Raw genomic sequence first — 20,128 nt, 5'->3', positions numbered from 1 at the left:
AAAGAGTCTGATTCCCTAATCTAAGAATATCTGAGGAGAATACCTGTTGCAAGATATGCTCTCTGCTGCTCTGTAGTAGTTATGCTGTCGCACACTGATAATGATAATCATGCATACTGACAGTGCTGTCTGCTATCCTGTAATAAGACCTGAGAGCCCACAATAAAGATTTCTCACGTAGATTCTCTCACTGCGTAAATTCCCCAAAATGTTCAACCACATAAATTGCATTTAAGTTAACAGGAGTTCTGAAGTTAAATGCCATACAAGAGAAAATTTAGGGCCTGACATTCAAATGTCTGATACAGCAGCAGCAGCATAAAAGGCTATAAAATCTTCTTGGCTTCTGGGAAATATCCCTGACATTTCATATCCCTAATGTTTCTCCAAAAAGTGCAGAGCTAGTGCTATGGTTCTATGTTGACCCCAACTTTACATTCATCAGGGATATACTAGGGGTCAGAGTTTGACCAAGGGGCATGAGTATGGGCTGTGTGAAGCTTAAACCATGTATATTAGAGATGTTGTTTGCTGCAGTCTTACGGCTCTTCTACACTCCTCTGAGACAGGAGGTCTTTGGTTACTTTCAAATTTGGAAAGAGCAACAAACATGGCTTTTTCTCCTCTCAATGGTCCTATACTGAAAGGAATATTGCCAAACCTAAGAACCAGAGCTTAGGAATAAGTGATAAACCATGCTTAGACAGCAAAGTATCAGTGCAACAACTCTTGCTTTGACTTGTATCCAATGCAATTGCACTGAAGTGAAGGGGACTGAATGGGAAATAAGAAAGGAAATCTTTGAAATTTTATAATTTGTCACTGACTTCAGATTGAAAGATCCATAAAATGATATTTTTACAAAGTAAATGAAAAAAAAAGACCTGGAAAGATTACATACCATCTGCACAAATAACTGTAATATTTTGGCAAAGCAAAGGATGAGGGGTTTTCCCCAATATTTAAGTAACTCAGGAAGGTATTTTTACATCTGGAAATAGCTTGCTCTCTAATACATGGAGAAGGACCAGCCGTCAAAATCTGGAAATTTGCAGAAAAACATGCAGCATTCCTGAGGTTATCCTTAAAATACGTAAATTATACAAGATTTCATATAGTAATTTTAGTGCCAGACTATTTATCCCTTAGTGAAATGAATAACAATACATCAGTGAGATACTAAATAGAAAATCCACAAACAACTTAATTTATAAAGTGCTAAAAAATTTAGAACAGATATTGTAGCAGCCACATAAGTTCCACAGTATTTCCACAGGCAGGCAAGGTTCCTTGGTTAGATGTGATATCTTTTATTAAACCAACTGAGTAGTTGGAAAAAAGTTCTTTGCAAGCTTTTGGGCGCAGTCACACTTCGCCTGGCATAGGGAGTCTCTGCTGGTCTGAGACTTCAAGGAACAAGAGAAGCTTTTAGCTTCTTTGCTTTTAGCTTTAACAGACTATAAGAGGTATTTTGATCTCATCCACTGCAAAACTAGTGGGAAAGAGAAAGACCTAGATCAGTATGGACCTATACATTAAAATAAAAAAGCCTGAATGACATTCAGATGCAGAAGAAAAGCAACACAGAGAGCATAGCTTTAACTCTGCTCAGGAATGGAACACAGACTAGGCAAGAGGGATCTGGTATGGTTGCCATTTATTCAAACAATACGTCCAAATACAAATTTTAATCCAGTGAGCAAGATCATCTTAGAGGTCCTGGCACCCATACAAGATTCTTCCTACTGAATGGCAATCCAGAAAAATGTAGTTCCTTAGCTCTTCCCAGATAATAGATCTGAACTAATATTCCTTACCAAATTCCAGACCGTGCCATTGACAGAAAGGTCGATTTTATAATGGAACTTGGGGCATCCCACCAAGAAGTAAAATTCACATATTCAGATATACGGTGAATGTGGAACACTGGACGCCTTACAACGAAACTCAAAACAAGAGGGCTCATATTTGTATTTGAAGACCCAGGGGTTGAACTGATGATAGCATCACTGCCAACCTCTTATACTGTAGTCTAGTGGTCAGAGCAGCTGCCCAGGAAGTGAGAAACTAGTGTTCTAAGTCATGGGTAGGCGACCTATGGCCTATGATCTGTGTCTGGCCTGTCAAAGTACTGGATCTGACCTGTGGACATAGGGCTTTGGCAGCACAAGGGCTTCTGTTGCAGAGACTCTCCCTGTGCCACTGTGCAGACAAGTGGTGGGAGTGCTCAGGTCCTAGCACCTGCCTATGACCCAAAGTGAGCCATTCCAACTTATGGTTAAAGGTTGCCTACCCCTGTCCTAGGCACTCTGCAGCCTCACAGGATTCAAAATCCATATATCTTACCTCTGAAAAGACTGCCTTAACTAACACTCTCCATTCCCCTGCAAAGCTGAGTTACTGGGAAGGAACATAAAGTTTGAGTCCAGAAAGAAAAAATGCAAAGAGATGGCATGGCTCTAAGCCAAGTGATAGGGGATTCATCCGGGAAACAGGAGTCCTGAGATCTACTAACTCTCGTTCCCAACACTGTGGGTGCATCTATGTGAGACATTTACTGCAGAGTAGACTAATTAGCTCCACAGAAAACATTACGCATCTACAAGTGTGGCCCTATTAGGTCACAGGAAACTAACTCCGCAGCAGGATAGTACTACCTTGCTGCAGAGATTTTTACTCCACAGCAGCGCACATATAGGCACTACCCCAGGGGCCTGGCTGGGGCACAAAGGTGCTTCAGTGAGGGGCTAGCCTGCCCGCTATCCCTGAACTGAAGCACCCTCATGCTCCGGCCAGTCCCTCTGCAGCACATTGAACCAGGTTGGAGCAGTTCCAGGCTGGTAGGCTGGACCTCTGACCCTGCTGCCAGGCACAGTTGCTCCAACCCAGCTCAACATGCTGTCGTCCCATGTGCACGTGGACGCGGCACCTGGGAGCAATAAACTCTGGCATAATAAGCATCGGAGTTTATTGCATCACATTAACATGCAAAGATAGACATGCCAGTTTCTATATGGTCTTCAATTCAATTCTACAGCTCTTCAATTCATATTCTTCAATAGTCTCTGGAGGAGGAATCAGAATCAGTCCAGCATTTTTTTTTTTTATACAGTAGCAAAATTTTCTGCCATAAACTTGTGCCAATCAACTCTCTGATGCCTCAGTTGTTAGGGTGACTGTTTGTGGATCATTCATTTGAACTAAGGCGCCTAAAATCCACCTGAATTTCATCTTAGATATTAAAGTACTTTTTTGGATTTGTCCCCAAGAGACAAAACTCTGCATTCTTATTCAATTGAAATCAAGAAGCTACTTTATACAGAAAGGAATTAACAATCCATAAAATTACCTTATTGTAGTGGAACACTAAGGATTTTTCCACACAGCAAAGGCAGCTATATTTTTTTAGCTAGTTTAGCTACTCTCATTTGACCTACTTACAAAATGTAAAAACCAATGTTTGTGCATCTGTGTTCTTTCTACTTAGCCATATTATGTTTTGAACCATGGAAAAATCTGTCTATCCTATAATATATAAGTAGAAGGTACATTTTTTAGAGGGGAGGCAAAGAATGTCATTACTAGCACATGGAACAATGCAATTTAGTGTGTTTATGGATAGGAAAGCTGACAGAAAAAGACTAACCAAATCAGTTGCCTCAGCACTGCTAAAGATGCTATCTCCAACCAAATTAATGGCATCACAGACCAGTTACTAGGAACAATTATCTGTCATTTTAGGGCCTTGTTACACATTGCACTTTGAGCTGGTCAAATGTTGATCAGTGTTAGTGCTAGCTTGAGTTTGGAGCAGTCTCACATTTAGGCCAGTAGGCGCCTGGAGGACTGAAAGGGAAGAATCTCTGCCCCTCCCATTCCAGGTCTCCTCCCTGTCCCCTACAGATCCCCCAGTTTCCTGCCACACCTGGGACACCCCCCTGACCTCCTGACCCTTGGCGCTCTTCCCCTGCTCCCCATACTTATTTGTGGGTGCCTGTTAGGTCTGTGCAAAGTGGCTAGTATTCGCTTCGGATTCAGCTGATTCAGGGGACAATGATTCAATTCAATGATTCGAATCACTGTCCCGAATCAATTTGGCTGAATCCAATTTGGAGATCTGGCCGCTGCTAAATTGGCCAATCTCTGAATCAAATAGGCCCCATCACCCACCTGCTCTTCCAGCCCTGTCAATGGCTGCCCAGCCCGTGTCCTGGCTTTAAAATAAATAAATAAATAAAGCCCTGCACTCACCGGTTGCTGCCAGGCCCTGGGGGTGGCGGGGCAGGGCATCCCTGCTGCACTCTACTGCCCTGTGCTGCATGATGGGCTCTGCTATGAGCCCCCAGAAGTGAGTGCGGAGTTTTTGGGTTTTTTGTTTTAAAGACCCAGGTGGGGCAGCCATTGATGGGCCTGGGAGAGCGGGTGGGGGTCAAGGGGAGCTCAGAGGGGCTGGGGGGGGCAGGCAGGGGATGAAGCCTGGCAGGGGTCCTCACCCATGGTCCCTTCTCCCCTCCTCCAGTCCCCCGCTGCTCCTAGCCACCTACTTACTGGCACGAATTCTGGGTCCAACTCCCTGAAGCGGCAAGCGGGGACTGCCTGAATCTCTGAATCTCTCCGAATCTTTTCTGAATTGATTTGAAGAGTTTACAATCAATTCGGACCTTTTTATTGGTCTCCCAATTCAATCCAGAGATTCAGCTGCCGAATTGAGCCGAATCTCCTCCAAATCGAATCAGCACCAGAAGCTTCGCACACTCCACAATGTGCTGTCTGTCTGTTCCAGGGGAGCAGGCAGGGAAGACAACCTCCCTGCCCAACCCCTGGCACTACTGCTACCAGGCTGCTGCTCTGTTTTGGGCTGAGCCCAGCCTAGAGAGCGCCAGTGGCAGGGTAGGCAGGTTAACCCTTCCCTGCCTGCTTCCCTGGGACAGATAGTATAGGCAACCACAAGTACGTAGAAGAGTGGGGGGATCTGGAGTGCTGGGAAGGGTGGTGGGTGGCAGGGAGTAGGCCTCATCTGGGCCTGCAGGTGGGAAAGAAGTGGGTGGGGTGTTTACATTAACTTAGAGTGGCTACACATTACTGTAACATGCATTATGTTAATATGGATCAAAAATAAACAGGCTGGAGTGCTATGTCTTTTAGCCACCTAAACAGTGCTTAAAACTAGTTTTAGTTGTTTATGTGTAGACAATCCAGGGGTTAAGAGGTCCACAAGCCACCTAAAATTAATATGTAACAAGGCCCTTAAGCTGCTGATGAAAGTAAAACTGTTAAATTAAATGTATTAATCAAGAACCAGTATTAACTATACTAATCTGTAGACACAATCATGTTTAGAGTAGAACAGAGCCCTAAACTCAGTCAAAAGAATTAATATAGAGAATGGGTTTTAAGAGAGAGATATGTTTGCTTAATGAATCATTCCTCAAGCTCTGACCACAAAAACCCCCCACATAACAAAAATACTTAACTGATGAAAATATGGAACAGAGAACTCAAGGGCTTACAAAGGGACTGGAAGGAGTTTATGTTCCAGATGGAAATGACATATCTAACTAGGCTAAAAATCAGGAAAGTTATGAAAATCAAGTGGGTTGTCACTGAATCACACTGTGGTACTTCTGCAAGACCTAATTTTAATGAAACAACATAGCTAGATTTTAACTAAAAGAAGTGCTTTTTATGTAAAGGCTGGTTGGAACGCTACTTTATCCTGCAATAAACACTGAGATATCAATTTCTTAGATCACAACATACACAAGTGAAAAAATATGTTGGAAATTATAATCCTCATGAATAATTTCATTTTCAAATGGAAAACATGAGGCAGAGGTCAGCAACTGTTTATGGACGATGGTACACTATGTACAAATCAGGTCTATCTGGACCAAATATGGATAAAGCTTACAGTTTTAGATTACTTTTAACATATAACACTCTACTAATTACTACTCTTAAAAGAAGAAATTAGAACAGCTGTCTGCTGTCTCTCTCCCTCATTTATAAATTTATTGGAAACAGATGGAAAGCAATTTTGGAATTTGGGTCAGAAAAAATTCCAAATATGATTGTGAATACTAAATTCAAGCTAAGTTAAGGTTTAAATCAATATTTTCAAAACCCTCCTTAGGGTCCCCATGTTACTGAGGGGATGATAATGGAGGGTGAATATATGATCAAGGCAGGGTAAACTAACTGTAGTTATTTATTCAAGTACATTAACTAACATTAGTCATAGACTAAATCAGAGATGCACAAGCTTTCGTAAGCAATAGCAAAAGCAAAAGCTTTAACAATAGCTTACTTTGTTAAATACCATCATATGACTTGCAGAGTCTCCAAGCACTCCCTCCCTCCTCCAGCTAAAGTGTTCTGCCCTTGCCTCAGGGGGCAAGACAGTACAAAACATTGTGGGGAGCTGAGGGTGAGTCTGGGCTATGCATGTGTGTTGCGGGTACTGGGAGCAAGCCAGAGACAGGGGTTGCATTCACATGGGGCAGCAGTATGGGTACTTGTGAGAGCTTGTACTGCAGTGGGAGGGTGGGCACTACACCCACGCATCTGCACAGAGCAGCAATGCAGGTGGCGGAGATTGCTTGAGGCAGTGCCCCATAGTGCGTGCACAGTAGTGAGGAGTAGCCATGAGGTATGTGGCTTGCGGCTTGCCTGGTATAGTCTGCTGCTGTTGCAGATGTAGCCCCCAGGGTGTTAGAAGCTGGACAGCTCCGGGTTAGACCATACTTAACCTAATCCAATATATGAATGATTTCTTGTTCCACAATTTCACATCCCCTTCCCCTGTCTGACCTGCTGCTCAGCTCTCTAGTCCCTGCCCCATCTGCCACTGTTTTCCCTGCTCCCTCTCTAGTTTAACAAGTGGAGGCTGCCTGTGCCATCTGTGGCACATCATGCACTCCTTGCAGGCCACCTGTGTTCTAAAAGGATGTCATGAGACCTGATCCATATTTTGAAGCAAGTTAGCCCCTAATAGCTGAATGGACAGAATGCATACAAGTGATTCACCTCCTGATTTTGCATCACTATGAGACCCACATAATTCTATTTTACTTTTAATACAGCCCCTGGCAAATCTCTTGGCTATTGCAAATCAAGAGAAGTGATTCTTCAACTTTGCAGTACCATGAAGCCTCACTTACAGTACTATGTCCAATTTTGGGTCCCACACTTCAAAAAAGATGTGGACAGATTGGAAAAAGTCCAGTAGAGACAAAAATGACAAACCGCCAGGGAAGCATGACTTATGTAAAAAGGCTGAAAAAAAATAAAGGGTTTAGTCTGCAGAACAGAAGACAGACAGAATTTGATAGCAGCCTTCAAATAGCCAAAGAGTGATTACAAAGAGGGTGGAGATAGCTATAGGGGACAGGACTAGGAACAATGGCCTCAAACTGCAGTTAAAGTTAAACTGGAGATTACGAAGAATTTACTGATTATAGGGTGGTCAGGCATGAAAGCTACCTCAAGATATTGTGGACTCTCCATCCCAAAAATTTGAAGCAGGTTAGAAAGACACTTGGTGGGATAGTTAAATCAGGGATTATCCTGCCTTGAGTTGGGGGTTTGATTAAATGACCTCATGGGGACTCTTCCAGCCCTACTTTCGTATGTTTTACTATAACACATAGATAGAGTGAACTAGATGGATTTGAGAACAGACTTATAACTCACCAGTGATAAAATTAGTGTAATTTCTACACAAAAATTAATAGGGCACAAAGAGAAGAGAGCTAATATATATATATATATATAATCATAAAGGATAGATCAAGATCCAAACTCTGCACCTAGTCACAGTCATATGAGTAAGTTAGACACTCACATTTCGTCTTCCTACATGTTATGTTTTGGTGTATAATGGAAGATGTGCATTACATCCTGATAACTGCCCTATGGTAAGGGAAAGGCAGATTGCACAAAGACTTTATTCTGCTGGGGTAGGAGTTTTGCTATGCCACTAGTAATGATTATCATACTTAGGAAGCAAGAAAATACCAGGAAGAAATGAAACATCTTGGAGGAACACACATATGTGGTGCAGAATCTTTCCCCTACAATGCTATTTAAGAACATTCATCTATAGGATGCATCTGAATAGGGGAAAATGGACATACGCCAGTGGTTCTCAACCTTTTTAGACTTGAGGCATCCCTGGATAGATTTGAGGTACCCCTTGGAAAATGCCAGCTTTTTGTTCTCATTCCTTTTTTCCTACAGAAATAAAATAGAGCAATGTTTCTGTTGCAAGTAATTCAGAAATTCCACAGTTACGGATTTCTATTTGAAATCTCTGGTTTTACCTTGTTAATCATGCTTGTAAAACTAACAGTGCCAACACTGTGTGGTTCCCATGGAACCCTTCAAAGAATCTCAAGGAACCCCAGGGTGCTATGATGCCTTGGTTGAGAGCCACTGGCCAAGACCGATTGGTTTTTTTTAAATATTTTTCCCAATATATAAAGTAATCATTGCAAAACAGACATAGACTAAACATGATCCTATAAACAATCCTATAACCTGTATCCTGTTTCATTATAGAAATATTAGTTACTCTACAATCAATTTTTAATACAAGTATTAAAATGTATCTTTTAGAGATCTATAGAGAAATAAGAACTCCTAACTTGAAGGATACTAAAGAAAAGTTAAGTTGAATTCTTTTTTCCCCTGTAAACAACAAAGATACACTCCTCCAATTTCAGGAGTATCCACCATATTAATATGATGTTACATGCCTGCCAGTGTTTATGATATAAACATGACTGACAAAGTTCATGATGGAGCAACATTTAAGTTTCCAGGCTAAAAATAAAGGAAAATTGGATAATAGAAAAAGAAGTTATATGCAATTTTTAATCGCCTCTAATTCTAAAGAGTCTTTGGCTCTTTTCCCTGTAGTAAAAGTTTGCAGTTCATTAGTTTTTAATGTGGACAAGTGCTCAGGGGCATTCTGGTGAGAAAATTATAAACAATACATTTTTAACAATAGTGATTGCAGATGTATAGCTTCCTGGAACAAAAATCTCTTAAATTTTTTAGGTCTTTGTTGGCATGGCAATTCAATTAACACAACATAGTCACAGTTTTGAAGGAGTTGAACTGTTTCAATGTGCAAAATCCATTTCAGAGAATCCCTAACTACTTACTGCTGATTGACAGAGTCACTACTATAACGTGAATAAAAATATCTTTATAATTCTGAGTTTTGGGTTTGCAAAAAAAAGAAAAAAAAACAATGATTCCAGAAATGTGCCAATGATAATCAAAATTAATTATGGTTTAATTTACACTGATAAAAACCAAAACATTAAAAAGTGGAGACAATAAAGGCACATTTTTGATGGGTTCAATCAGCAGAACCCAAACTCTTGACTTAATGGAAGAAAGTGTGCCTGGGGATGGGGTTCAAAAGTCACTCTCAACGCAGACAATACAAGGAGCACAGTTCTAGCTGGCATGGTTCACACAACAGAAAAAACCATAGCATCAGGAGATGAAATCATTTCCAATCTATTTGAGGTAGTCTACTGGCAGGACCCCCAGCAGCCCTCTAACCAGCTTAAATTCTCCTCAAGTTTCCTGTTTCATGTTCTTGCAAGAAGGTATTAGTAGAATTCACAGATTCATTGGAATCTGACATTGCCACGCTGTGAGTGGGTTGTCAGCCATGCGCCTTAGCACCCGTGCCACCTCTGCCCCTCCCCTCAACCAATACAGGCTGTACTCAGTACTCAGGACCTTTCTTCCCCAGAATCCTTACTCAAGATTGTTAACAGAATGCAAGGTACTATCTTATTATAAAAGATCATTAATAAAGTAGAGGATCTTAAATCTCACAAGATGTAATACAGGCACAACAGGGTGTATTGTGAATGCAGGTTAAACCTCACTCTAAATTTTCTGACTTGTTGTGTCCACTTAAAAGAGCTCTGTAATGTTATCTTCATTCAATGGTTTGTAAAAAATATCTTTACAGTTACTTTTGGTTAAGAGTCTTTGTAACTGAAGAACTGTATTAAAACAGACATTAGTTGTGTTTCTGTAATCCTCTTGTATTGGTTACTTACACAACTACTGACAGGTTTGAGATTACCGTGCTGGAACCTATTTTCATGTGACAGCCGCAGTGCAGATACTTGTCGATATACTGGTGCTGAATGTTAATCACTGCTACAGTCTAGAAACAATTGCTAGCTACGTCACTTATCAGCAGAATGAACAGCAAAGCTTTAATTGCCTTATCATATGCCACATGCTTCTTGATGAAATGGATAGACACCAGTACGAAATACTGTGTGGTATAAAATGATTATAAACTCATAAGAATAATAAGGTTTAGTGATAAATGTAGCTTCAGGAGTCAGTTAAGATCCTCATATCTTCCTTCATTTACAAAATTTTAATACTATCCAAAAAGAGATTTGGATTATTTGTACAATGATTGAAAAACAATAGATTATGAATAAAATGAACTAAATAATGTAATGTGAGATATGGACAAGGCACAAAAGCATACATACTTCTGAAGTTTGAATAATGACAGACCACTTCAACATAAACCAACTTTTCTAAGTAGTAAAATACTATTTGTCAGAAGTAGACACAAATTTAATTTTCCTACTCTAAAGTTCAAATTAGAATTTGGATTGTAAAAAACTTCATGAAACAGATCCAAAGCAAAGCATGTCTGATGCTATTCAAACATGCCTAAAATCATGTTAAATAAAATTCTCATTACATAAAAAGACTATTTTCCTCAAAAATCAGCTGATAGCCACTTATTTAGAAAAACAACACAAACAAAGGAAGAAAGAAACTCAATCAGGACATTAAAAAGCTAAATAATTAGCTGCTTCTCAACATTTTCAATACCTTGTAATTAAAGAACACATACATCTGATATAAGATATGAAAAAAGACATGCCAAGTACAGTATTCATAAACAGAATCTGACTTGCTCTTTGCAAAGGTTTAATCTTTGTCATTTAACTGCTGGTGAAGGAAAATAATCATTGCTGGAGTGGCAGGCAGCTGTATATAAGATTTGCATATCAATCTGTTGGACACTACAGCATAGTTTTCTGACTAGTGCCTCTAGATATACAATTTCTCTCTCTAGATTTATCATTTTTTGTGCCAGATGTCACCTTTAACAGATTCTCTTGCAATAATTAAAACTATATTATATGTTATTTTAATACATGCATGTCCTGCTATATGCTGAGCTTTGTTGTTTAGCAATAATTTATAGGTGTGTTAATTATCCATAAGAAAATTAGCTTGTTGGAAAGAAAATCCTTCTTGGGAATCAAATCAAATTTGTATAAAACCTGAGAAAAGCATTCCGATAATGCAATTTTAACAGATTATTTTCTTAATACATACTGAATGTAAAAATCATTAAAATACAGTAGAGTATTTTTTATCTTAACAATGTACTAGTATACCTTAAAATGTCACTGAATAACATAGTATCTGATATACCCACATCTAGTTCTGAAGTGGAAGGTATTTAGTAAATAAATTAGGACTTTTCATCAAGTAAAGCAAAAATATATGCAACATGATATCTTTAACAATAAATGAACTACAGATGTAGCTCATCTAAAAGAAAAATTCAAACAACATGAAATTAAAAATATTTACTGATACAATTTATGCATTTTAAAAAATAAGAACAAACTAAGAAGTAATCAAAACTAAGATGAATTCCATTAAAATGTTTTAAAAACATTATCTTTACTTCATTTTTATCATTACATTTTAATTTCAACTAATTTTATTTTGTTAAATAAACTGGATAAATACTATTGTCTCTACATTAAATGTCACAATTAAGGATAAACCTAGTTTCTGTTTCTTTAAAATTAAATGTAGACCATTTTATTTATCTATTTAAATATGGCATTGATGCTAATTCCATTCTATGACACAGGGATCTTGCGATTATATATGTACACACACACACACACACATATATATATATATACACACACACACACAGACACTTACTGCAATTACAGATTCATGAATACATACCTACAAATATATACATTTTTATTAAAGTAAGGTAAAAATAAAATAAATATTATTTATAATATATTCTACTGTCATTAGATGTTTAAAAATTCAAAAAAAATACTCAATGGAGAAAACTTTACCATTCAGTTTACCAAATTTTGAAAAGTTTTCCTTATGCAACAGTGTTAGATATCTATGATTATGGGTGTATACATGTGAATGAACGAATAAATCCTTAACCCACCATATCTTTTTCTCCAGTCTGCATGTTGTCACCCGTGAAAAGTATGGTGTAGATGGTAGGATGATACTGTACCTGATTGGCTCTGGAGGTGGTCATGGGATCAGATGGAGAGGACTTGGTGGTAGTTGGGGAAGATGGCAATGTCTGGGAACAAAGCAGTTCAGGAGCAAATCAACCTTTACAAGCCTTAGACTGAACAGTCAAAAATAAATAAACAAAAGTAATGTAACTAGAAAATTAAAAGAATAAAAAAGACCAAAATCCTTCTCCTACTCATTCGAACTTAATGGAATTTAAAGTCAATTGAGTAAATAAGTAATGCATGTAAGTATGCATGCATATGTGTGTAAAAACAAATTCATGACTTGAAATCAAGATGGTGAACTCACATAGATACTAAAAGGTATGCTGACTACATGAGGAATATTTTCTTTCCCCTCTCCTCTTCTTGGGGAAAAAAAAGACTAAAGTAAACACAAATTCCAGCAAGTTCAATGAGCACACTGAAAACAGTAATGTTTCTGTAAACAAATAGGGCTACTGTTTGGAAGAAGTAGTGAAATTTACTTTGATATACAATTTTTTCATCCAGTCTTTTTATAGAGTATATCCAACAAGCTGATTCCAAAATAATTTGTTATCCATATCTTAAAATAATTGAATTCAAGCTACTGAATTTTCAGCAATAAATTAGCTGTTAAAATATTCATTGATTTTTTTAATCAAGAGGCACGTGTGAAAAATGTAAACATCAATCTTATAAACAAACATGCAACTAATGCCATCACAACAAATTACTACAATATATTTATCATTAGTGTAAAAAGATCATTATTTAATTAGGGTAAAGGTTAATAATGTAGCACCAGCCTGTGTTCAAAATAAACACAAAAATAATTATGAGTCATATTTATTGATAAGATTTTGCTAAATAATATACATATACTTAACATTAATTGAACACATTGGTTATCAAAAAGCACTTCTCTTGAAAAATATATACACACATATAACTCTCTTAAACATTATTCCTAACAAAATTTTCTGTTCATATAGTGAGAATGTCAGATATTAATTTTCATAACAGTATACAATACTCATTTAAACACGTTTTTGAACATCTTTGTAATATATAAGTAACTTAGAAAATCTGAAAGTACACCAATAGTATTCTAAGTTAAAATGCTGTACAATGATATGCATTATGCTTTCATATAACTGAGGCAAATCTAGGTGGAAATATAGCAACCTAACTTTAAATTATGTGTAGTCCTGGTACTTACAATAATTCAGACCTAAAAAAAACCAAAACTCATTTCAAAAACTGGGTGCATAGTTTTGCACTAACAAAATCCTGAATGCATGTGCGCAAGTCAGTATGTGAATAGAGAAAGTCCTGTGTTCTGGCAAAATACTGAATTGTACATACACATACAATGCTGAATACTTGGTCTTACATTTTGAGCAATGTAGAGTTCTTTGTTTTGTGTTTTCAAAGTTTGTGTACAAGTGAAGCAGTCAGAAGCAAAACATATTAAAAAATACATAGACCTACTTGATATTTTCAACTTGTAGCTGACATTTAGAAAAAAGAATATATCCCTAAGCATAAGATGCAGTTTTATCAAAAGATGTCTTATCACACACTAGCATGGTCAATTCTCTCTAAAAAATAATGGGTATCTGCTGAATTATGTAGTGCTAGTAAAACCAGGAGATATTGTAATGAAAAGAAGGGCAGTTAAAAAGGAGTCTTCCATATCTTTCACTCCACCTTTGTTTCTCACAGACTAGCATTATTTAGAAAAATAAATTGTGGATTTCACTTAGAGCTCATTCTATTAGGTTACATCAGTGCAATCGCCTGGGTTTTAATGGAATTACACAGGAAGAGTTTGTTTCTAGACTATAACAGATTAATTTTTATCATTCTAGTTACAATTGTATCTGTACTACTACCATGAAGCTGAACAGTCCATTGTAACTTAAAACTCTGGTCTGCACTGTAATTTAATACTAAAAGTACTGGCCAGATATATATTTAAAGAACCAAATACAATTTATAGCCACATCGCAGTTGAGGCTGAGGAGGGTTATATCTGCCTGATTATTAGCCTCAATTATTATATATTTCTAGCATGTGATGTTTTGGGCAATTGATGTTAATAAAGTGCATATCTGATTTTCTGATAGTCTAGCAGTAATTAATCAACACAAAAATAGGATTTAACAGCTGCCTAACATAGAGTTCTGCAATTTTAACTACTGCATTCACCTGAAAGCTTGTACAGTTTAACACTAAGAAATGCCCTATTTTTAATAGCAAAGGTTATATACACTGCTAGACTATATGCAATTCTTTATTAAGTATTAACATTCAATGTCCTAAAGCAGGAAAAATATGGGCAGCAAAGAAAAAAAGGAGGGGTGACAGCTTATGGATGATATCTGCAGCTGGCTACTGACTCTCATTCCCTAAAATTGGAGCTTTCATTATTTGAACAAAAACTTGTTAAAAATACATGGTAAGAATAATCAAAGACAAACAATGGTTTTGTAATCAAGAAATATGGGCATACACATTTTCTTCTAAATACGTACACCAATGACAAAATATTCCAGTGATTTTTCTATGATTCTAAATTCTGAGCAGAAATTACTTTACATACCAAAGTGTGTTACATCTATGGCCAAGGCACTGTTTCTCTGGTTAATTACATTACCAGCATTTTTTAAATTTACTAGAACAGCAAATTATGTTTTAAACTAATACAAATAAGGTCAGAGAAATAGGATTTCTTATATACACAGCCTCTATTTTTGTCAAATATTTTTCTATCTAAAAATAATAAATAAGCCTCATCCTGTACCACCAAGAGTGACAGGCCAGAACTGGGTTCTATGCTGTGTGTAAGTTGCAGTCATTTGCCTGTTCCTCTCTAACACTAATTATTCTGCAGGTCACATACCATTAAAGTGCAACATGAAAAAATGGCCACTTCGTGCACTAAATAACACAGCTGAAAAAAAAATCTAAATGATATATAACAAGATACAATTTAGCTAGATATACAATCCCTCTATCCCCAAATATAACCAGTGCATACATTGTAGTGTGTGAACTATACTTACTTCCTCCTCATTCCAATTATGAAACAATATTTTCAAACAAAAAAGGAGGGCTTTTTAAATCCTATATTAATGGGAAAAATGTTTTATCTATGTATGTTGGACTGTATTACAAGAATTCTATGCAATACACTTTTATGCAGAATTGCTTATTAAAGAAAGTAGGAAGTAATTCAATAATTCTGAATTACTATGCAGTGCAGAATAATTTAAAAAATTTAGCAAGTGTTTTGCATTAGGCAAGCGCTTGAATTTAGAAGTTATTAGGCTTCTGGGAATGAGAAGTATAAAGTGATTAGAAATTATAAGATGAATTCACATTAAGGATTTTCAAATTTCCAGTCTGAAACATTCATACCATTATTGAAGCTCTCCAGTAATTATAGAAGGCCCTCTAGCAAGGCTATAGTAAAGGACCAGTCAGAATATCTATTGCATACTATTTTTAAGACCTTATAAAACTCTGCAACAAGTGAAAACTTAACTAAAAATGTCCAATCCAGGTTAAAATTGATTTTCTTTTTGGTCTCCAATTGTATATACTTTTTTGTAATTATGAGCATGGGGAAGACAATGTTTAAAGGTTTAAAGGATTTAAGAAATGCTTTGTGCTTCTAGAACATGGTGTCTGAGAATGTAAATTAAAAAAAATTCTGCCTCACCCATATTTAAATGTGTGCTATTTTGGAAGATCACAGCAGACCCTTTTTCTCTGTATGGCTCTCAAAGAATTTCAGTTTGCTCCTAAGCTATGTAACAACCTAAAGTCAACAGGGAGAAGGGCAAAGCCATGACTTGCTATATGTTTCACACTTTTTGAGGTACAGAGCAGGACTGGCATGCAGCACAGAGCTGGCTGAGCTACAGTATAAAGGGGGTAGACCCCTGTGCAAAATTTCCAACAGAGAGAGATTTTAAGGCTCACTTAATATTGAGGGGTATCTAAATATCACAATCTTGCCCTATATATTACCTTAAAAATAAGGTTAAATATTTACATGTAAGATCAGGAGTACCTGTATAAATGAGTGAACTGTATAATATTTTATTTTAATTCCATATTATTATTTTTAATAGGAAGGAAGATGAAGGGAAAAGGCAGAAAATTGAATAATAAAATATTACTATTAAATAATGGTGAAAAGATGAAAACACTGCAAAAGGCAGGACACTTGAATGTAAAGCTTAAACTCCATAATCAGCTTACCACTTTGTAGTTTGCAGGTCTTGCCAAACAATGGTAATCTTGCAATACTGTAGACTTACTACACAAAGCAATACTATGTGAAACATAGAATGAGTTTCAGTCTTAAATGTTAACATCCATGGGCTTGAACAGCACTATCATCATTTGAACATATATAATACCTTTTAAAAAATGTGGTATATTTTTAGTCAAATGAAAATTAAGAGTTGCCTTTTTTTTTTTTTTGGAAGTGAAACAAGGGGACATAGCATCCATGAAACATTTCTGCTGAAGAATCAGAAAGAGTGGCTTGAGACATTTCCTACAATGTCAGAGATGGACATCCCCAGAGACCCCTCAGTCTGTTATGCACTACACATTTTGAAGACCCACTAATAATTAATTTAGTCTCTAACTTAAAACTAGGAAACATGATAATTGTGAAATATCTTTAAAGTTAGGAACCACTCCTAATTACTGATTTTTAGAAGCTGGCTTTGTTAAAAAAAATAGTTAATTAGATTACAGTTTAGATACTAAAGAAGGAATTCTATTTGCACTATAATTTGAGAATCTGATACTATCTTATACTATGCAACACATACATAACGTATTGCCATTCTGTGGGCTGGGGACAGACATTCAGAAAGCCTGAGCCAGAACTGATTCAATTTTTGCAGGTTAGTCTAACTTGGCTAGGCTGAATCAGTTTGTAACTGTACAGACATCCCAGAAATGTAGGCATATGCCTTCAGTGGCTCAGGCTAGAAGCTGGGGGGGGAGGGGCACACACACTAAAGCAGCCCTCCCTACCCTTCCACAGTGTTGAGCTGAGGGGGGCGTGCACGTGCACATGTACGTGTAGATGTGCTCACTGTAACATACTTAAATTGCACTTACATAGATTGTACTTGCACTTTTTGGACTCTGGACTTTGGGACTCTGCACTGAATAAATGGAGGCACATGCCTGTAGCGGCTCAAACTAGAAGCTGGGGGGCACTAAAGCAGCTCTCCCTCCCTTTCACCGTGCTGAGCTGAGGGGGACATGGCCAGACCCTGGCACTCTGATTAGGGAGGGGTCCCCCCCGCCATTAGCCCAGCAGGAAATTGATAACACAATGTTTATTACCCCTATACTCAGTGTTTATCACCCCATTAAGAAAACAACAGAGGGACATTAGCAGCTTACCTGTTGATTCTGCCTTTGTCCCATCTGCCACAGCATGGACTGTAGCCAGCATGTGGTCTGCTAGCTAATGCTGAGAGGATTCTGTGTAAGGCAGAGGGGACAGGAGAATAATTCCTGCTTAGCAGGGAGTGGGAGGGGGAGGAGGGGACCATGGGGAAGCCAGGCAGATGCCTGCAGTCCCTGTTGAGCTCCAGCCAGGGAGCACAGGGGAGGAACCAGCTCTGCTGCGGAGCACAGGGCCTCACCCAGCCCAGAGAGCATGCTGGGATGCTGGGGGAGTCTGGTTTAAGTTAAACCAGCAAGGGGCCTGGGACAGACATTGCATAAACTGGTTTGACCCACATCAGTTAAGTCTGATACTACATTCAAGCAAGTTTATTTCAAGAAGGTTTCAGTCATTTTCAAACTGGTTTATGTGCACTGAACATCTGCTCCGTTACAGGTTTAAGTGAGTTCTTGATCACTTAAACCAGTTTGTGTGTAATGCCCGTTCCTAGCCATGGTGCTGTATTCTGCACCTATAGCTGAAGAATCCTCCTCTGAATAGAACTGGAGCCTTTAAAACCACATACCAGTTCTTTAGCCATAACATAAATGCTAGGTACAGATGGAAACTAAACCAAACCTGTAACCATACAGAAGTTTGGGGCACAAAGACCAAACTAAAAATGGTGGAACCCAGACTAACAGAGCCCTGGATTAACATGCATTCAAATTTATGCAAATTAGGTTAGTCCGGTGCCCCAAACTTCTGTACCAGATCCCTTATCGAATCAAGTTAGGTCACTGTCTGCTGGCATTCCAGCTTTCCCAGGCTCCTTTGAGAACCCCCAACTAGCACCCTTTTACAGGAAGATGTGCTCGAAGTTGGCCTGCTCCAGAAAAGGCTCAGCAGACGCTGCCACCAGGCTATCACAGAGCTAAGTTAGCAAAACCTCTGTCCCCAACCCTGCCTCGAGCCAGTTGTCAGCTAAAGGCAGGACAGAGGCACGGGTGGGAGAGGGGCTTGCAAGCTGCCTGTGGGGGGTGGTGCTAGCAGTGAACCCTGCATTCCTAGCCTGGGTCAGCAGGGCATGGAATGCCCCTTCCCGATCCAAGTTTTGTCTGAACCCCAGGACCTGCGTGCTGGAGCAGCTTCAGGAAGGGCTCAGAGGATTCCCTTCCTGCCCCAGGCCAGTCCCCAGCTCCCAGCTGAAGTTCCTTCCCCTGTAACCATGGGGTTCCAGTCCTAACCATGGGGCTAGGACTGGAACCCCATGGTTGAACACCGACTGCTGCCAGCTGGGCTGGCTTGACTCAGGCGGTTCCATTTCCAGCATGATCTTGCCAGCTTCCCTCCCCTGACCTTGACAGCAGCAGCACCTGGGAACAGAGTGAATCAATGGAACAAAGGACAAAACCCTGACTGGGGCCAGGCAAGTGCTGCTTCCCATCAGCCATGGGCTCCATGCAGCTACTGGCCCCCTTCCAACCTGCTCCTGGAGACACCATGGTGCATCTTGGATATGGGTGTGAAGTGTACTCTGTTCAAGTTTGCAGATGATACTAAATTGTGGGGTGAAGTGAACACTCTGGAGGGTAGGGAACGATTGCAGGCAGACCTGGACAGGTTGGAACAGTAGACAGAAAATAATAAGATGCAGTACAACAAGGACAAATGCAGAGTGCTGCACCTAGGGTGTAAAAATATTCAGCACACCTACTGGCTAGGAAATGACCCTCTCAGCAGCACAGAAGTGGAAAGGGATACTAGAGTCAAAGTGGACTCCAAAATGAACATGAGTCGTCAGTGGGAGGAAATCATCAGCAAAGCTAACCACACTTTATCATGCAGCAGCAGATGCATGACAAATAGAATGAAGCATGTGATACTTCCCCTCTATGTGACATTGGTCAGACCGCAGTTGGAGTACTATGTCCAGTTTTGGGCACTGTACTTTAAGAAGGATGTGGATAGCAATGAGAGGGTCCAGAGGAGGGCCACTCATATGGCTAAGGGTTTACAAGCAAAGCCCTGTGAGGAGAGACTGAGGGACCTGGAACTCTCCAGCCTCCGCAAGAGAAGGCTGAGAGGTGATCTTGTGGCCACCTACAAATTTATTAGGGGGACGCAGCAAGGTATCAGAGATGCTCTGTTCACCAGCACGCCTCTTGGGGCAACAAGGAACAATGGTCATCAACTGACAGACAGCAGATTTAGGCTAGACATCAGGAAAAACTTCTTTATGGTGAGGGTGACCAAAATTTGGAATGGGCTTCCAAGGGAGGTGGTGCTCTCCCCTATCTTGGGGGTCTTTAAGAGAAGGCTAGATAGGCATCTGGGTGGGGGTACTTGA

General features: G+C 39.0%; 1 protein-coding gene across 1 annotated transcript in view; it reads right to left on the bottom strand.

Annotated features, from left to right (window-relative positions):
• Positions 1–20,128, bottom strand: part of NOVA1 (NOVA alternative splicing regulator 1) — a 221,073-nt gene that overhangs the window by 33,221 nt on the left and 167,724 nt on the right. Inside the window, exon 3 of the mRNA XM_025203078.1 lies at positions 12,287–12,430. Within this exon, the coding sequence (XP_025058863.1) occupies positions 12,287–12,430 (144 nt within the window). The remainder of the gene's footprint in view (positions 1–12,286; positions 12,431–20,128) is intronic.

Source organism: Alligator sinensis, unplaced genomic scaffold (genome assembly GCF_000455745.1).
Source record: "Alligator sinensis unplaced genomic scaffold, ASM45574v1 scaffold83_1, whole genome shotgun sequence".
NCBI lineage: Eukaryota > Metazoa > Chordata > Crocodylia > Alligatoridae > Alligator > Alligator sinensis.
This window is presented reverse-complemented; position numbering and strand designations above follow the sequence as displayed.